The 17,998-nt window shown below is 44.9% G+C and overlaps 1 protein-coding gene across 1 annotated transcript; it reads right to left on the bottom strand.

Moving 5' to 3' along the window:
• Nucleotides 1–281: 281 nt before the first annotated feature.
• Nucleotides 282–17,312, bottom strand: LOC135612613 (small ribosomal subunit protein uS5c-like). The gene is made up of 2 exons (XM_065109099.1): nt 16,613–17,312; nt 282–619 (listed from the first exon to the last, which is right to left on the bottom strand). The coding sequence occupies exons 1-2, from the start codon at nt 17,269–17,271 to the stop codon at nt 370–372; spliced, it is 909 nt and encodes a 302-aa protein (XP_064965171.1). The 5' UTR covers nt 17,272–17,312; the 3' UTR covers nt 282–369.
• Nucleotides 17,313–17,998: the final 686 nt, after the last annotated feature.

Here is a 17,998-nt window from a genome sequence, read left to right as displayed (position 1 = left end):
TCTACCACAAAGATCAACATTCATATAATGCTACCGACAAAATGCCCCAAACTGATCTAACCAGAAATGAAGGCTTTTGAGAATATTGGCTGATTTGCTTCTGCATACACCATAACCAACACAAGTATCCTGCGGTACATCGCAAGGTATTGGACTTATATCCTGTCTTTCTCATTTATCTTTCAAAAAAAAAAAAACACAAATATCCTGCAGTGAAAAATAAGGATCCTGTCGGAGATGATTGATATAAGTTGGGGGTGCAAACATATGGAAATCGTAGATAAGGGTAAATTTTGCAATTTTTTTCCAAATGAAAAGAGTCAACAGAACTGTCAAACAGATTTAGCAGAAACAGCCTTTGGGTTTGGTTCACTGCCACAATTCTTCCATTGGGATTCCACGCTCACGAGCGACATCTCGGAACTGCCTCATCCTCTGGACAGCGGCAACAGTTGCTCTTGCATTGTTAAGGGCATTTTTACTCCCTAGTTGCTTCCCCAGAGCATTCTCTACACCAGCCATCTCCAACACAATCCTGACAGCTCCACCAGCAATGACACCAGTACCAGGTGAAGCAGGTCTCAGCATGACTTTTGCTGCTCCATAATCTCCATCACATCTATAGAGGATTGGAAAGAGATAGTAATCAGATCTATGGCTACTGGATTATTGGCCAAAAGACAAGGCATATGAACCAAGATATCATAGTAAGCAGTAAAGTGTATGGTTACAGTTAATCCCATCTAACTTCTGGCAGAATATACTAGCTTGATGACTCTTCAGGTTACAATATTCTGCGCCTTTCAAAGAAATAACTCTCGAATCTCATGCTAGAAGCAAGACTGTCAGTTCACTAGTTTCATCGATGGGTTCAATGCAAGAGAAAATCAACTGTTTCGTGTACTCAAATGTTTACGTACCAGATAATCGGATACTGAAATTATTTAAAAAAGCAAGCAGGCATTCACTTACCACAAAAACAATATACTATAGAGTGGACAGCATTGATAACTCAAGCTGTGATCAAGTCGTAATATCTTATAAGCATATAACGGTCATCATTTATGGACTTTCTACCTCTCTCATGTTCCTAAGGGGTGTGGGACAAATAGTCGCTTATCCTCCTGGCTGACTTTTATTAGGCTTGGTTAGCTAGTCTTCCAAGGCAAGAGACATGAGTCCTCCCTCCTGTTTTGGGAGTAGGGGCAGGGTGGCCGTGCCATCTCTCTCCTGGTTTGGGTAGGAAGCCCTTGTAGGATGGTTGGCTAGACCTCCTCTCAAAGGACGAACGCTCCTTTGATCAGGATCTCTCTTTGAGAGTAGTCTGGCAACTTTGGCTTAAATCTGGTCTGATTAGGTCAACTTCAAGCTTAATCTAGATGCAACTTAATCACCCAACTAGAAAGGATGTTGTTGCAAAATCCTACTGCAATTGAAATTGGACCAATTGCTGCCTCAAATTCAGATCTGATCATTATAAGATAAGAATAATAATTAAGACGAGTATTATCATTATAAAGTGCTGATTAGATCAGTGTTTTCGAAAGGCACAGCGAGGCGAAGCTCGAGCGCCTCGTAACAGGGCCGGGCGAGGCATTTGAAGGAGGCACCACTCAGGCACGTGCCTGAGCCCAAGCGTTGGGTGACTCAGGTGTGTGTCTGATCAAATTGAGTTCAGGTTCAACCAATTTCACATAGTTGGCTCAACCAAACCAACAAATCACAGCACTCACCCCTAGCCCTCCCTCCCGACCAAATGTAAGGAATCAAAAAGCCTACCGTGAGATGCCTCTACCCTTCACCACCAGATTGCGAGCTTCCTTTGCCCTATGCCGCTAGAGCTTCCTCTACTCTACGCCACTAGGCCGCGAGCCTCCTCCGCCCTAGGTTGTTGAACCACAAGCATCCCCCACATTATGCCATCTTTGAATCTTTGTTTCTCCGACATGTGAGCTTACATCATTGACCAGCTTCGTTTTGCCTTACCACTATCCTCCACCCTAACCACCACCTTCCTCCGTCGATTGCCACTATCCTCCGCCCTAACCACCACCTTCCTCTGCCAGTTACTTCTCCATCTCTTCTTTCTCAGTTTGTAGGTAACAACAGCTTTGTTAAATGATCTCTTTCCTACACCTTTAATGATCTCCTATTTCCTATTTGTATTTCCTGCACTTTGTTAAATTTCCAACATCAGCTTGAGGTAAGTACACTGTTAGGGGTTAGAACATAATATACTGTTAGGTAAGAACATCACAACTTTGATATCTGCTTTTATTTCCTGCAATGTAACTTGGTACTTTATATGATTGCAGTTTGATGTGTTATTTTTATTTTTATGATCATATTTATCAATCATAATATTTTTTAAAATTTTAATATTTTGGAATATCTCGTTTCGCTCGGGTGAGCGCCTAGCGCCTCGAGTGTTTTGGCACCTTGGCACCTTGTGGTTTTGAAAACACTAGATTAGATGTTGAGACCTAGCACTGAGCCCTCCAAGTTCATTGATGAGAAGGATTAAACTGTGGTATATTAGCTATTAGGTCTTGACTTTGTAAAGTCTTCTGCATTAAGTCTTGGCTTAGCTAATGTTCTTTTTCTTTCTTGATTGGAAAAGCAGTCTAGGGATTTTCTGGATTTTGTATTGCAACATACAACATACAACTGAATTATCGTGTAATTTGCTAGACCTCTAGAGGTTGGTGCTTAAAGGGAAAGGTCTTTTATGGTCTGAGATCTATGTTGGTGAATGAAAATCCTAGTTTGGAGAAAACAAAAATTCTTTAGCAGTTTCCATTTCTTTATAACTTGCTAGTGTTTTCAATGTCAGTTCCAAGCCCCAAAGAGTATGAGGGTCATGTTAAGCTATTAATAGCCAACATAAAACTTTATTGGATCTCATTAGCATTAGTCTTAACTAATTTCATTATAGGATTACATCATCATCCAACAGTGACACTAGGCATCTTACAATTCAAGTGCCCCAAAGTACAAAGGTGAATTAGAATGGGACCACAGAATTAGATTAGTAGCTTAGAATATCCAACAAAGAAGACAAAGATCATTCATGTCCATGATGGCAACACAGTTAATGATAAGATCTCATGCCACCTACTGAAGGTCTTCTTTCTTTCATAAGGACAGAGAAAAGAAACAAGGGAATAGAAGAGAGGGTAGTATTGATAAGGACTTATAGAGTGGACAGCATTGATAAGTCAAGCTGTGATCAAGTCATAGTATCTTATAAGCTTATAATAGTCTTCATTTATGGACTTTCTGCCTCTCTCATGTTCCAAGGGGTGTGGGACTAATAGTCGGTTATCCTCCGACCAACGCCTTGTCACGGACAAAACTGTAAACGGGGTATTTGATGTAATGCTCATGTATGTCCATGTCTTTCGGTTTTGTTCATGCTGTACACAACACGTAAAGGGCTAATAGTAGGCTTAGTAACCCCATTTTCTTTGGTTTTGGTGGTCGTCCTAGGCTTGCAAACAAAGATTGTGTCATGTGGGTACTTGTGGGGATTTCGGTCTGTAGTGGACCATCATTTTGAACCCTTTGTTGTGCGACCGTTCAGAGCTTATGAAGTATGTTTGTAATTTGCATTGGCTATAAAGTGTTTACTGAAATGATTACTTGTGGATCCCGAGTGAGACGCTTTCTCCAACCCGTTTTCTCTTTTGTAGGTCCTAAGAGACCATAGGAGGTTTCGGGGAGGCTGACATTTGCGGACGGACACGCAAGGGTGCCGCACGACTTAGGCAAAAACAACAAAGTGCGTGATATACGGTATCAAAGCGGGACAAGCACTCATAGAAACACTTGGCATGCAAACGTGGGGGACCTAGTAGGGCTGCGTTGAGGGCAGCCAGCATGCGTGACCGTTTGGGGGAAAACGGGCATAGAGATGTAGGGAAAAGGAGTCGCTCAAAGGAGCAGGCATTTGAGATTGACATTCAAAGGAATGGCCAACCCTTCGTGCAAAAGGCACCACGAGGACAAGCAAGCTTGGAAGAATGCGTAGCGCACAAAGGTTGGGATAGCTGAGTTCGAGCTACGGCTGAATGTTGAAAACCATACTTGATGGTGCTTAAGGCAAGCGAGGCGCTTGGTAAAGGATGAGACCATGCAAGATGGAATAGATTGTTTAGCGACCAAAAGAATTGTGCAAAGCTCACAGAGGTGAGGGGAATTGGTAACTCGAAAAATTCGATACTCATGGAAGGGCTTTATGCGGACGATGATATGTTCGTCGCCATCCCAAGGTGACCGAAACTCGGTGCCATAAAGCATTAAAACTTTTTCTTCGACATGAGAAGGATATGTCCGTAGAAGGCTGAAGTGTGTAGCGAGTTCAGCATGTTGCTAGGCCTTGAGGGGTGCAGCGGGGGTTATATTGACGTGGAGTCACAATCTAGCAAGTGCGTTTGCGAGGGCAGAACAATGCATAGTTTGTTCAGGAAGGTGGAGTAGTCCAAGGGGATGGTGGTCTCCGAAACTTTCAAAGGGAAGGATGCGAAGAGAAAAGTTGCTCTAACGTGATAGATACCTTGGAGGGATTAGTCATGGTTCTCCAGATGGAGAATCATCTGTAACAGACCGCATATATTGAGAAGTACCTCAAAACAACAACTCAACAAAGCTCAACGAACCGAGCGAGCTGTCACGGACAAAATTCTAAACAAGATGTTTGATGTAATGCTTATGTATGTCCGTGTCTTTTCGTTTGTTCATGCTTTGCACAACATATAGAGGGACGATCGAAGGCTTAACATCCCCATTTTAGTTGGGTGGCCTTCTTGGCTTGTAAATAAAGGTTGTGTAATATGGACACTTGTGAGAGATATTCGGTCTGTAGTGGACCATTTTGACCCTTTGTTGTGCAACCATTCAGAGCTTGTAAAGTGTGTTTGTAATTTGCATTGATTATGAAGTGTTTTCGAAAATGTTTGCTTGTGGATCCCGAGTAACGCGCTTTCTCTAACTCGTTTTCTCTTTTGTAGGTCCTAAGGGACCATAGGAGGTTTCGAGGAGGTTGACCTTTGCAGACGGACACGCAAGGGTACCGCACGACTTAGGCAAAATCAACTAAGTCCGTGACAGATGGTATTAGAGCGGGAAAAACACTCATAAAAACACTTGGCATGCAAACGTGGGGGACCTAGTGAGGCTGCGTTGAGTGCAGCCAGCACACGCGACCGTTTGGGGGAAAACGAGCATGGAGATGTAGGGAAAATGAGTCGCTCAAATGAGCGGACATCTGAGATTGGCACTCAGAGGAATGACCAACCCTTCGCGCAAGAGGCACCACGAGAACAAGTAAGCTTGGAAGAATGCGTAGCGCACAAAGGTTGGGATGGCTGAGTTCGAGCTACGGCTCGACTTGACAAAAATACTTGATGGTGCTCAAGGCAAGCGAGGCGCTTGGTAAAGGATGAGACCATACAATATGGAATGGGTTGCTCAGCGACCGAAAGAGTTATGCAAAGCTCACAAAGGTGAGGGGAATTGCTAACTCGAAAAATTTGGTACTCATACAAGGGCTTATATGCAGACGATGGAATGTTCGTGGCCATCCCAAGGTGACCGAAACTCGATCCCATAGAGCATTGAAACTTTCTCTTCGACATGCGAACGATATATCCGTAGGAGGCTAAAGTGTGCAACGAGTTTAGCACATTGCTAGGCCTTGAGTGGTGTAACGGGGACTGTATTGACGTGGAGTCACAATCTAGCAAGTGCGTTTGTAGGAGGCAAAACAATGTACAGTTTGTTCAGCAAATCGGAGTAGTCCAAGGGGATGGTGGTCTCCGAAACTTTTAGAGAGAAGGAAACGAAGAGAGATATTGCTCCAATGGGATAGATATCCAGGAGGGATAAGTCTCGGCTTTCTAGAAGGAGAATCATGTGCAACAGACCGTACATGTTGAGGAGGAGTACCTCAAAAACAACAACTCCACGAAGCTCAATGGACCGAGTGAGCGGCGAGGAGTCATCGCATGATCTCGCTTGAGATAATACATTGGTGGATACATGCGAGATCAAGTGGGGGAGCGACCCAAAACAACACAAATGAAGGCACACTTGGAGTCGATATAGAGATCGAACTCAATGGAGGGCTGACCCGTAGAATGGTGGGTGCGAGGGCCACCATCAACTTAATGCAAAACGAGGAGCGGAGCACCTTGGGTGTAACTTGGCGAAGTACCCAAGCAGCATGAAGGGAGCCAGCATAAAAGATGGAACATGGAGCGAAGGCACAGAGCTTTCCTTGGACAGAGGTCAAGGACATGAACTCTTGCAAAGGTAAGAGCGGGATCATGTCGTTTAATGGGTCTTTCACTCTGATGGAGCATACTTATCTTGCATGGTGCCAAAGACTGAGGGAGCTTCTGGGCACATGCACCTTATCTCGGAGAAGCATTTGATGGAGGAACTAAGACGACTCAACTTACGGAGGCAAAGTTGAGTTCAGAAGGCCTTGGCATGGGGCAAGAGGACGCGATGGCAAGTACTCTTGAAGAATATGCCATAGTGTTGCCATTCAAGTTGCCATAAAGGAAGCGGTGCGCAGCGGAGATTGTGTTGGTAGGTGCAGAGGCCCAAGATCCAAACAATGGTGCACCATTTTCAACGAAGTCGGTGGACTTCGGGAGCTACTAAGCGACGGACTGTCCTAAAGCGGTGCTTCATCTAAGTGTGACCTAAGAGCGGGTGGATGAAGGTCGATTACCAAAGGAGCGAACACAATCAAAAGTGGAAGAGGCCCTACGATATGTTGGCAGAGGTCACATATGAAGAGATCGCAATCCGAGTTCATCCCACAATGATCAGAATGCAATAGAGATGTCACCAGGAGGCGACATGGTGCAGCGGATCGTGGTGGAATAGTTCGTGGCAATTCGATACACACAAATTGTAGCCCCGTGAGGGACTATGTCATACGGAGGTATGATCGAGAGCTACTAGGAGCTCCACTTCGGTGAAACAACACGACGGCAAGAAGGGCTATGGATTCAAGGAGTGAAGGTCATGGTATCGCAGAGGCGGGTTTTCCGTGCGTGCATCGAATTTTGCATCGGATAGAAGCCTTGCACATCAGAATATGGGGGCTGTGTACCATCGAGGGAATATTCGAATGCAAGTACCAGTGAGTCCCATGGGAGGGACTTGATCATGCAGAGGCATATCGAAGCAGCTGGAGAGTTGGACTGCTCCAGAGCTCATATTCGCTTAAGGGAGCACGGCAAGTCGGAGGACAAGGTCGAGTAAGCGAACGTTGCTACCAAGGAAGCTAAGGAGAACATAATCGGTGCAAACCCTACAACATGATGGTAAAGGCCCTACATAGGAGTCGCAGTCTGCCTTTCCATCGACCAAAGGGAGCTACTTGGAGAACATAGAGGTGTTAAAACAGGAGGTCAAAAGGGGCGAGGAAGCGACAACGAGTCCAGAGGGACTTAGCTATCCAAAATCAAGCATCAGTTAGAATGGAGGTGAACTTGGAGGAGTGCCATAACGACATCTACTGATTGTGAAGAAAAGGGATGCAGATGCGAGGCGACGAATAATAGAGCCATGGGCATGGCAGCACCATGGTACCGCAGAGGTGGGACTTCTGTGAAAGTCATTGATCCCTTACTCTCATGGAGGGAGAGTGCTTGGTCGTGAAAGAGACCGAGGAGGTGGAGCATGCAAAGGCAAACTCCAAGTACCGAGACAAGGTTGAAGGGCAAAGACCAAGGAACTTCGTGAGACCGGTGTTAACGAGCTTCTCATCAAGATAGCCGAAAGTGTAGGACTTCGGGTCGTGCAAGAGTGCACGACCAAGGAACGAAGCAGGCAGTACGCGGTGCTATACCTTTGCTACTTAGTGGAGTAGGCGACAGGGTTAATGGAGAAGACGGTACAATCTCAGAGGCGACCAAAACTATTAGAGACTTACTCCAAGTTGGGGTGAAAACTTCCTGCATTCCAGAAGTTCGATGGCATTGAGAAGGTGAATCACAATAGCTAACTCAATGCAAGGAGTGCAAACACTTTGAGTGCTTCAGAAATGTAAGCAAAGAGCAGGCGAAGGTCAGTAACCAGCTCGATGCATGGAGTACAACCCTTGAGGAGGTGGGCGAAGTCAAGTAACCATTGTCTTCTCAACTCTTAAGAGAATGGGCGAAACTGAGTACCCCAATTCTCTTATCTATCCAGCAGAGAAGCTCTGCACAAGTTCAAAGACCCTTCGAAGATAATGGAAGACAATAGTTGTCAAATCCTGACCAATGGTGATCAGTGCTACTGAGAGTAGATTATCCGCTTCATTTCCTAATAAAATGTCAATCGAAAGCGGAAGTGATGCGAATCTACTTGAAAGTGACAACTAAATGAAAGAAGAGTCGATGGGAAAATTTTGTGGAGCAAGGACCCAAAACTTCAGAAGTTTGCGAGGCGATGCTCGTTAAAGCTCCAACAAGCATCCACCCAGTTCAAGCAGCATGAGACATTTGAGAGACTGACGCATAGTAAGGATTGTCTTTTCCTTCATCTGATGGACCCGTAGAAACTAACAGGGATCAAAAGTTCGACTACTTAACAACAGCAGTAGAGAGCAGCTAGGAGCCAAGAGGTGCATTCCAGTTGAAGCAGAAGATTGAAGAAGAAGATTGAAGACTCAACAAAGGCGAGGAGTTGCAGTGTCGGCAAAGGCTTCGACGAGGACGTCGAAGGAATAAGTGGGGGAGAATGTCAAAGACAAAATTCTAAACATGATGTTTGATGTAATGCTTATGTATGTCCATGTCTTTTGGTTTGTTCATGCTTTGCACAGCATGTAGAGGGACGGTCGAAGGCTTAACAGCCCCATTTTAGTTGGATTTGGTGGCCTTCTTAGGCTTGTAAATAAAAGTTGTGTCATGTGAACACTTGTGAGAGATATTCGGTCTGTAGTGGACCATTTTGACCCTTTGTTGTGCAACCATTCAGAGCTTGTAAAGTGTGTTTGTAATTTGCATTGATTATGAAGTGTTTTCGAAAATGTTTGCTTGTGGATCCCGAGTGAGGCGCTTTCTCTAACCCGTTTTCTCTTTTGTAGGTCCTAAGGGACCATGGGAGGTTTCAGGGAGGCTGACCTTTACAGACGGACACGCAAGGGTGCCACACGACTTAGGCAAAAACAGCTAAGTCCGTGACATTACGGCGAGGAGTCGTCGCATGATCTCGCTTGAGATAATGCATTGGGGGAGGCATTACGAGATCAAGTGGGGAAGCGACCCAAAACGACATAAATGAAGGCACTCTTGGAGCCGATATATAAATCGGACTCAACAAAGGGTTGACCCGTGGAATGGTGGGCACGAGGGCCACTATCAACTTAATGCAAATCGAGGAGCGGAGCAACTTGGGTGTAACTTGGTAAAGGACCCAAGCCACATAAAGGGAGTTGGCACAGAAGATGAAACATAGAGCGGAGGCATGAAGTTTTACTTAGACAGAGATCCAGGACATGAACTCTTGTAGAGGCAAGAGCAGGATCATATTGTTCTATGGATCCCTCATTTTGATGGAGCGAACTCATCCTGCATGGTGCCAAAGACGAAGGAAGCTTCAAAGCACATGCACCTTATCTTGGAGAAGCATTTAACGGAGGAACTAAGACGACTCAACTTACGGAGGTGAAGTTGGGTTCAAAAGGCCTTGGCACGGGGTAAGAGGACACGGAGGTATGTACTCTTGAAGAATATGTCATAGTGCTGCTATTCAAGTTTTCATGAAGGAAGCGGTGTGTAGTGGAGATTATGCTGGTGGGGCTAAAGGCCTAGGATCCAAATAATGGTGCACCAATTTCAGCGAAGTCGGTGGACTTCAGGAGCTACCATGCAATGGACTATCCTAGAGCTGTGCTTCGTTTGGGTGTGACCCGAGAGCGAGTGGATGAAGGTCGATTGCCAGTGGAGCAAACACAATCGAAGATGGAAGAGGCCCTATGATGTGTTGGCAAAGGTCATACATGGAGGGATCGCTATCCGAATTCATTTCACAATGATCAGAATGCAATGAAAATGTCAACAGTTGTCGACATGGTGCAGCGATCATAATGGAATAGCTCATGGCATTGCGATACACAAGAAACTAGTTCCGCGAGGGACTATATCATACGGAGGTATGATCTGGAGCTATTGGGAGCTCGACTTCGGTGAACAACACGACGGCAAGAAAGGCTATGGATTCAAAGAGTGAATGTCATGGTATCGAAGAGGCGGATCTTCTGTGCGTGCATCGAATTTTGCATCGGATAAAAGCCTTAGTCATCAGCATATAGGGGTTATGTACCACCGAGGGAGAATTTCGAATGCAAGAACCAGTGAGTCCCATAGGGGGACTTAATCATACAAAAGTATGATCAGAGCGGTTGGAGAGTTGGACTATTCCAGAGCTCATATTCGCTTAAGGGAGCCCGACAAGTCAGAGGACAAGGCCGAGTAAGCGAACGTTGCTACCAAGAAAGCTAAGGAGAACAGAATCGGTTCAAACCCAACAAACACGATGGTAGAGGCCATGTATGGGAGTTGTAGTCTATCTTTCCATCGACCAAGGGGAACTGCACGGAGAACACAAAGGTGTTGAAGTAAGGGGTCGAAAGGGGCGAGAAAACAACGACGAGTCCAGAGGGACTTAGCTACCCAAAAACCAGTGAGTCCCATGGGGGGACTTGATCATGCAGAGGTATGATCGGAGCGGCTAGAGAGTTGGACTACTCCAGAGCTTATATTCACTTAAGGGAGCCCGGTAAGTTAGAGGACAATGTTGAGTAAGCGAATATTGCTACCAAGGAAGCTAAGGAGAATAGAATCGGTGCAAACCCTACAATATGATAGCGGAGGCCATGCATAGGAGTTGCAGTCTATCTTTTCATCGATCAAGGGTAACTGCTCGAAGAACACAGAAGTGTTGAAGCAGGAGGTCGAAAGGGGCGAGGAAGTAACGACAAGTTCAAAGGGACTTAGATACCCAAAAACCAGTGAGTCCTATGGGGGGGCTTGATCATACAGAGGTATGATCAAAGCGGTTGGAGAGTTGAACTGCTCTAGAGCTCATATTCGCTTAAGGGAGCCTGGCAAGTCAAAGGACAAGACCAAGTAGCCGAACGTTGCTACTAAGGAAGCTAAGGAGAACAGAATCGGTACAAACCCTGCAACATGATGGTGAAGGCCATGTATGGGAGTTGCAGTCTGTCTTTCCATCGACTAAGAGGAACTGCTCGAAGAACACAAAAGTGTTGAAGCAAGGGGTCAAAAGGGGCGAGAAAACAACGTCGAGTCCAGAGGGACTTAGCTACCCAAAAACTAGTGAGTCCTATGGGAGGGACTTGATCATGCAGAGGTATGATCGGAGCGGTTGGAGAGTTGGATTGCTCCAGAGCTCGCATTCGCTTAAGAGAGCCCGACAAGTAAGAGGACAAGGTCGAGTAAGTGAACGTTGCTACCAAGAAAGCTAAGGATAACATAATCGGTGCAGACCCTACAACATGATAGTGAAGGCCATGCATGGGAGTTGCGGTCTATCTTTCCATCGATCGAGGGTAACTGCTCGAAGAACATAGAGGTGTTGAAGTAGGAGGTCGAAAGGGACGAGGAAGCGACGACAAGTTCAGAGGGACTTAGATACCCAAAAACCAGTGAGTCCTATGGGGGGGCTTGATCATACAGAGGTATGATCAGAGCGACTGGAGAGTTGAACTACTCTAGAGCTCATATTCGCTTAAGGGAGTCCGATAAGTCAGAGGACAAGGCCAAGTAACCGAACGTTGCTACCAAGGAAGCTAAGGAGAACAGAATCGGTACAAACCCTGCAACATGATGGCGAAGGCCATGCATGGGAGTTGCAGTATGTCTTTCCATCGACCAAGAGGAACTGCTCGGAGAACACAAAAGTGTTGAAGCAGAGGGCCGAAAGGCGCGAGGAAACAACGACGAGTCCAGAGGGACTTAGCTATCCAAAAACTAGTGAGTCTCATGGGAGGGACTTGATCATGTAGAGGTATGATCGGAGCGGTTGGAGAGTTGGACTGTTCCAGAGCTCGTATTTGCTTAAGGGAGCCCTGCAAGTCAGAGGACAAGGTCGAGTAAGTGAACGTTGCTACCAAGAAAGCTAAGGAGAACAGAATCGGTGCAAACCCTACAATATAATGACGGAGGCAATGCATGGGAGTTGCAGTATGTCTTTCCAACGATCAAGGGGAACTGCTCGGAGAACACAGAGGTTTTGAAGTAGGAGGTCTAAAAGGGCGAGGAAGCGACGACGAGTCCAGAGGGACTTAGCTATCTAAACACTAGTGAGACCCATGGGGGAACTTGATAATCGAACAAACCTTGCAACATGATGGCGAAGTCAGAAGAAAACCAGCCATGCAACCGAACGTTGCTACCAAGGAAGCTAAGGAGAACAGAATCGGTACAAACCCTGCAACATGATGGCGAAGTCCATGCATGGGAGTTGCAGTCTGTCTTTCCATTGACCAAGAGGAACTGCTCGGAGAACATAAAAGTGTTGAAACAGAGGGTCGAAAGGGGCGAGGAAACAACAACGAGTCCAGAGGGACTTAGCTACCCAAAAACTAGCGAGTCCCATGGGAGGGACTTGATCATGCAGAGGTATGATCGGAGCTGCTGGAGAGTTGGAGTGCTCCAGAGCTCATATTCGCTTAAGGGAGCTCGGCAAGTCAGAGGACAAGGTCGAGTAAGCGAACGTTGCTACCAAGGAAGCTAAGGAGAACAGAATCGGTGCAAACCCTACAACATGATAGTAAATGCCCTACATAGGAGTCGCAGTCTGCCTTTCCATCAACCATGGGGAATTGTTCTGAGAATACAAAGGTGTTGAAGCAGGGGGTCGAAAGGGGCGAGGAAGCGACGATGAGTCCAGAGAGACTTAGCTACCCAAAAAAACTAAGTATCGGTTAGAATGGAGGTGGACTTGGAGGAATGTCATAGTGCCACAGAGGTAGATCTACCGACCACGAAGAAAGAGACGCAGATGCGAGGCGATAGATAATAGGGCCATGGGCATGGCAACGCCATGGTACCACAAAGACAGGACTTCAATGAAGTCATCGATCCCTTGTTCTCATGAAGGGAGAGCGCTTGGTCGTGAAAGGGGCCGATGAGGTGGAAAATGCAGAGGCAAACTCTAAGTACTGAGACAAGACTGAATGACAGAGGCCAAGGAACTTCGTAAGAGTGGTGTCAATGAGTTTCTCATCAAGATAGCCGAAAATGAAGGACTTCGGGTCGATACAAGAGTGCTCAACCAAGGAACGAAGTAGGCAGTACACGGTGCTGTACCTTTGCGACTCAGAGGAGTGGGCTGCAAAGATGATGGAGAAGACGGTACAATCTCAGAGGCGACCAAAACTATTAGAGACTTACTCCAAGTTGGGGCAAAAACTTTCTTTATTCCAGAAGTTCGATGGCATTGAGAAGGTGAATCACAGTAGCTAACTCAACGCAATGAGTGCAAACACTTCGAGTGCTTCAGAAGTGTGAGCAAAGAGCGGGCGAAGGCTAGTAACCAGCTCGATGCATGAAGTACAACCCTCAAGGAGGCAGGCGAAGTCAAGTAACATTTGCCTTCTTAACTCTTAAGAGAATGGGCGAAACCGAATACCCTAATTCTTTTATCTATCCAGCAGAGGAGCTCTACACATATTCAAATACCGTTCGACGAAACCTAGTGGAAGACGATAGTTGTCAAATCCTCACCAATGGTGATCAGTGCCACTGAAAGTATATTATCCGCTTCATTTCCCAACAAAATGCTAATAAAAAACGGAAGTGATGTGAACCTACTTGGAAGTGACGACTAAGTGGAAGAAGAATCGATAGACAAATTTTACAAAGGACCAAAAATTTTAAAGTCTGCGAGGCGATGCTCGTTAAAGCTTTAACAAGCATCCACCTAGTTCAAGCGACATGTGACATTTAAGAGACTAACGCATATTAAGGATGATCTTTTCCTTCATCTGAGAGATCCGCAGGAAACAACAAGGATCAACACAACTCAACCGACCCCACACCAGATTCAGAGTCAGAGTCATGGGCGAGTTGAAGCAACATGGCATATCAAAGTTCGACTACTCAACAACAGCGGCGAAATGTCGTTGAAGCCAAGAGGCGCATCGCAACTGGAGAAAAAGATTGAAGATTCAACAAAGGCGAGGAGATGCAGCGTCTGCAAAGGCTTCAACGATGACGTCGAAGGAATAAGTGGGGGATAATGTCACGGACAAAAATGTAAACGGGGTGTTTGATGTAATGCTCATGTATGTCCATGTCTTTCAGTTTTGTTCATACTTTACATAGTATGTAAAAGGCTACCAGTAGGCTTAACAGCCCCATTTTCTTTGATTTTAGTGATCGTCCTAGGTTTGCAAACAAAGGTTATGTCATGTGGGCACTTGTGGGGATTTCGGTCTATAGTGGATCATTTTGGACCCTTTGTTGTGCGATCGTTCAGGACTTGTGAAGTATGTTTGTAATTTGCATTGGCTATGAAGTGTTTACTGAAATGATTGCTTGTGGATCTCGAGTAAGACTCTTTCTCTAACCCGTTTTCTCTTTTGTAGGTCCTAAGGGACCGTAGGAGGTTTAGGAGAGGCTGACTTTTGTGGACTGACACGCAAGGGTGCCGCACGACTTAGGCAAAAACATCTAAGTACATGATAGCCTCCTCGCTGACTTTTTTAGGCTTAGTCAGCTACAGTCTTCGAATGTTAGAGACATGTGTCCTCCCTCATGTGTTGGGAGTAGGAGTTGGGTGGCTGCCTCATCTCTCTCCTGGCTTGGGTAGGAAGCCCTCATACGATGGATGGCTAGACCTCCTCTTAAAGGACGAACTCTCCTTTAATCAAGATCTCTCTCTAAGAGTAGTCTGACAACTTTGGCTTAAATCTGGTCAGATTAGGTCCACTTCGAGCTTTATCTAGATGCAACTTAATCACCCGACATTGTTGCAAAATCCTATTGCAATTGAAATTAGACCCATTGCTACCTCAAATTGAGATCTAATCACTATAAGATAAGAATGATAATTATGACGAGTATTATCATTATAAAGTGCTGATTAGATCAGTGTTTTCAAAAGGCCCTCGGCGAGGCGAAGCCCGAGCACTTCGTAACAGGGCCGAGCGAGGCATTTGAAGGAGGCACCACTCAGGTGCATGCCCGAGCCCACGCATTGGGTGACTCGGGCATGTGTCCAATCAAATTGAGTTCAAGTTCAACCAATTTCACATAGTTAGCTCAACCAAACTAACTAATAACAACACTCACCCCCAGCCATATTTATTTTATAATCATATTTATCAATCATAATATATATATTTTTAATTTTAATATTTGGGAACGTCTCGTTTCGCTTGGGAAAGCACCTATTGCCTCGAGCGTTTTGGCATCTTGTGCTTTGGAAAACACTAGATTAGATGTTGAGACCTAGCACTGAGCCCTCCAAGTTCATTGATGAGAAGGATTAAACTGCGGTATATTAGCTATTAGGTCTTGACTTTGTAAAGTCTTCTGCATTAAGTCTTGGCTTAGTGAATGTTATTTTTCTTTCTTGATTGGAAAAGCAGTCTAGGGATTTTCTGGATTTTGTATTGCAACATAAAACATACAACTGAATTATGGTGTAATTTGCTAGACCTCTAGAGGTTGGTGCTTAAAGGGAAAGGTCTCTTATGGTCTGAGATCTATGTTGGTGAATCAAAATCCTAGTTTGGAGCAAACAAAAATTCTTTAGCAGTTTCCATTTCTTTATAACTTGCTCTTGTGTTTTCAATGTCAGTTCCAAGCCCAAAAGAGTATGAGGGTCATGTTAAGCTATTAATAGCCAACATAAAACTTTATCGGATCTCATTAACATTAGTCTTAACTAATTTCATTATAGGATTAGATCATCATCCAACAGTGACATTAGGCATCTTACAATTCAAGTGCCCTAAAGTACAAAGGTGAATTAGAATGGGACCATAGAATTAGATTAGTAGCTTAGAATATAGGAACACACTAAGGGAAAATGTTATAATTGGTAAATAAAACAATTACGAGGAAATAAAAAAGAAAATAGACGGCGGATACAGAAAAATCAATACTCCAATATCATATTATCTGTTTCACATAAACCACTATACATAATTGAAGCATACAAAACTCATTTTAATGGAGTGATCAGAAGTATGCAACAGAAAGCAGCTTATCATCTGCCTCTACCACATTGAGCTGGGCCTCTAGGTTTTGAAAAATGTGTCAGATTGAGTATTGTAACACTTCTTCATCACAGGAATAGTGTGATTCCTGAGCATCAGCATCCATGAAACTTGCACTCTAAATTATCAAGCACATTTCGGCATTGGCAAAAAATATGATTTCATCACGGTAAACTAAAGATTTAGCTTATTTATAACTTCTCCGATTCCTCTCAATAAATCAACCATAAAGACAAACATCTTATAGGGAAAGCAGAACAACAAGAGATTTGAAGCAAGCATTAACAAAAACTTATGAATCAAGAGCCCAACTTTGCATTTGAAGGAAAAATGACAGAGAAACGGATGGATTACCTGTGAGGGAAGGTCAAGTATTTGGTCATGGGCACCGACACGATGTTCCTACGGGCGTTCCCTGCGGACTTGGCGATAGCGTCGACCACCTCCTTGGCCTTCCCGACCCCGACGCCAACCTGCCCCTTCTTGTCCCCCACCACCACGATGGCACGAAAAGAAAGCTTCTTGCCGCCCTTGACGACCTTGGTGACCCTCCTCACCTGGACGACCCGCTCCTCGAACCCATCGTTGGGCCTGTCCCGCTTCTTCCGGCCGAGGAGGCCGCTGGATTTCTTGACCTTTCCGTCCATGACGTAGATGTCGTTCCCGAGCACGGACTCGCCGCTGTAGGCGGCGCCGTAGATCTCCTCGTAGGCGGCGGCGACCTCCTCCTCGGACTCGGGGGGAAGCTCGTCGAAGGAGGGTGGGGCAACGTAGCCTTCCGGCGGGGCCGGGGGGTCGAAGGGGATGTCGTCGTTGGGGTCGACGTTGTCGAAGAAGGAGGTGTCGATGTCGGCCGTGGCGGCCAATTTGGGGAGGGTTCGGGCGCGGAAGGAGGAGGAGGAAGGGAGCAGGGTGGCACAGAGGGGCTTGAGGCAGAGGCCGCCGCGGTGAAGAGGAGGGCGGAGGGAGAGGGAGGAGAGAGCGGCGGTGATGGCCGCTGTCGCTAAAGCCATCCTCTCGCTGCTGTTTTGGCTTCGAAGGTGTGAGAGTGAGGGAGGGATTCAAAGGCTTATCTCTATTGCTGAGTAGGAACCAAATTGGGGCCCACACTGAGAATCATTTTGATGTTGGGACCCACATTATATTTTTTGGATTTTAAGTAATTATGGAAGAAATTTTTTTTTAGGTTTTTATTATGACTTGATAAAGTCTCGGCAGAATTACTTATTATATGTACAGTTAAATGATCGAAGGTTAGATATATAGGCTATGATTAGTCTCAAATACGACATTTATATGCGTTTACATGCAATTAAAAATGTAATTGAAGTACTAACTTGATGCAACATATATCGTCCGAAGATAAAATCTGCAATTAGACATAATATCTACCTGTCATATAATTATATCAATTTTATATTATGTTCCTTTACGGCTTAATATTTGTAATGTGCATCAATTTTTGTTGATCACGTATATATGTTCAACATAATTATGCCAATTTTAATTTTAACCTAGTTTGATTTTATAATTTTCTCTATAAATATAGGTAGAAAGTGTTAAACAACATTAATTAAAAAAAAGTTTATATACAAATAAATATAAGTCGATCGTAACACATAACGAAATTAAATGAAAATCACAATTAAATAGGATACCAAGATTTCGTGTAAAACCCGTCCAACGTGAAAGATAAAAACCATGAGGCAAGTAAGGGAAAATCTACTATAAAAATAATGA

This window comes from Musa acuminata, chromosome BXJ2-5, assembly GCF_036884655.1.
Source record: "Musa acuminata AAA Group cultivar baxijiao chromosome BXJ2-5, Cavendish_Baxijiao_AAA, whole genome shotgun sequence".
In the NCBI taxonomy this organism is placed as follows: domain Eukaryota; kingdom Viridiplantae; phylum Streptophyta; class Magnoliopsida; order Zingiberales; family Musaceae; genus Musa; species Musa acuminata.
This window is presented reverse-complemented; position numbering and strand designations above follow the sequence as displayed.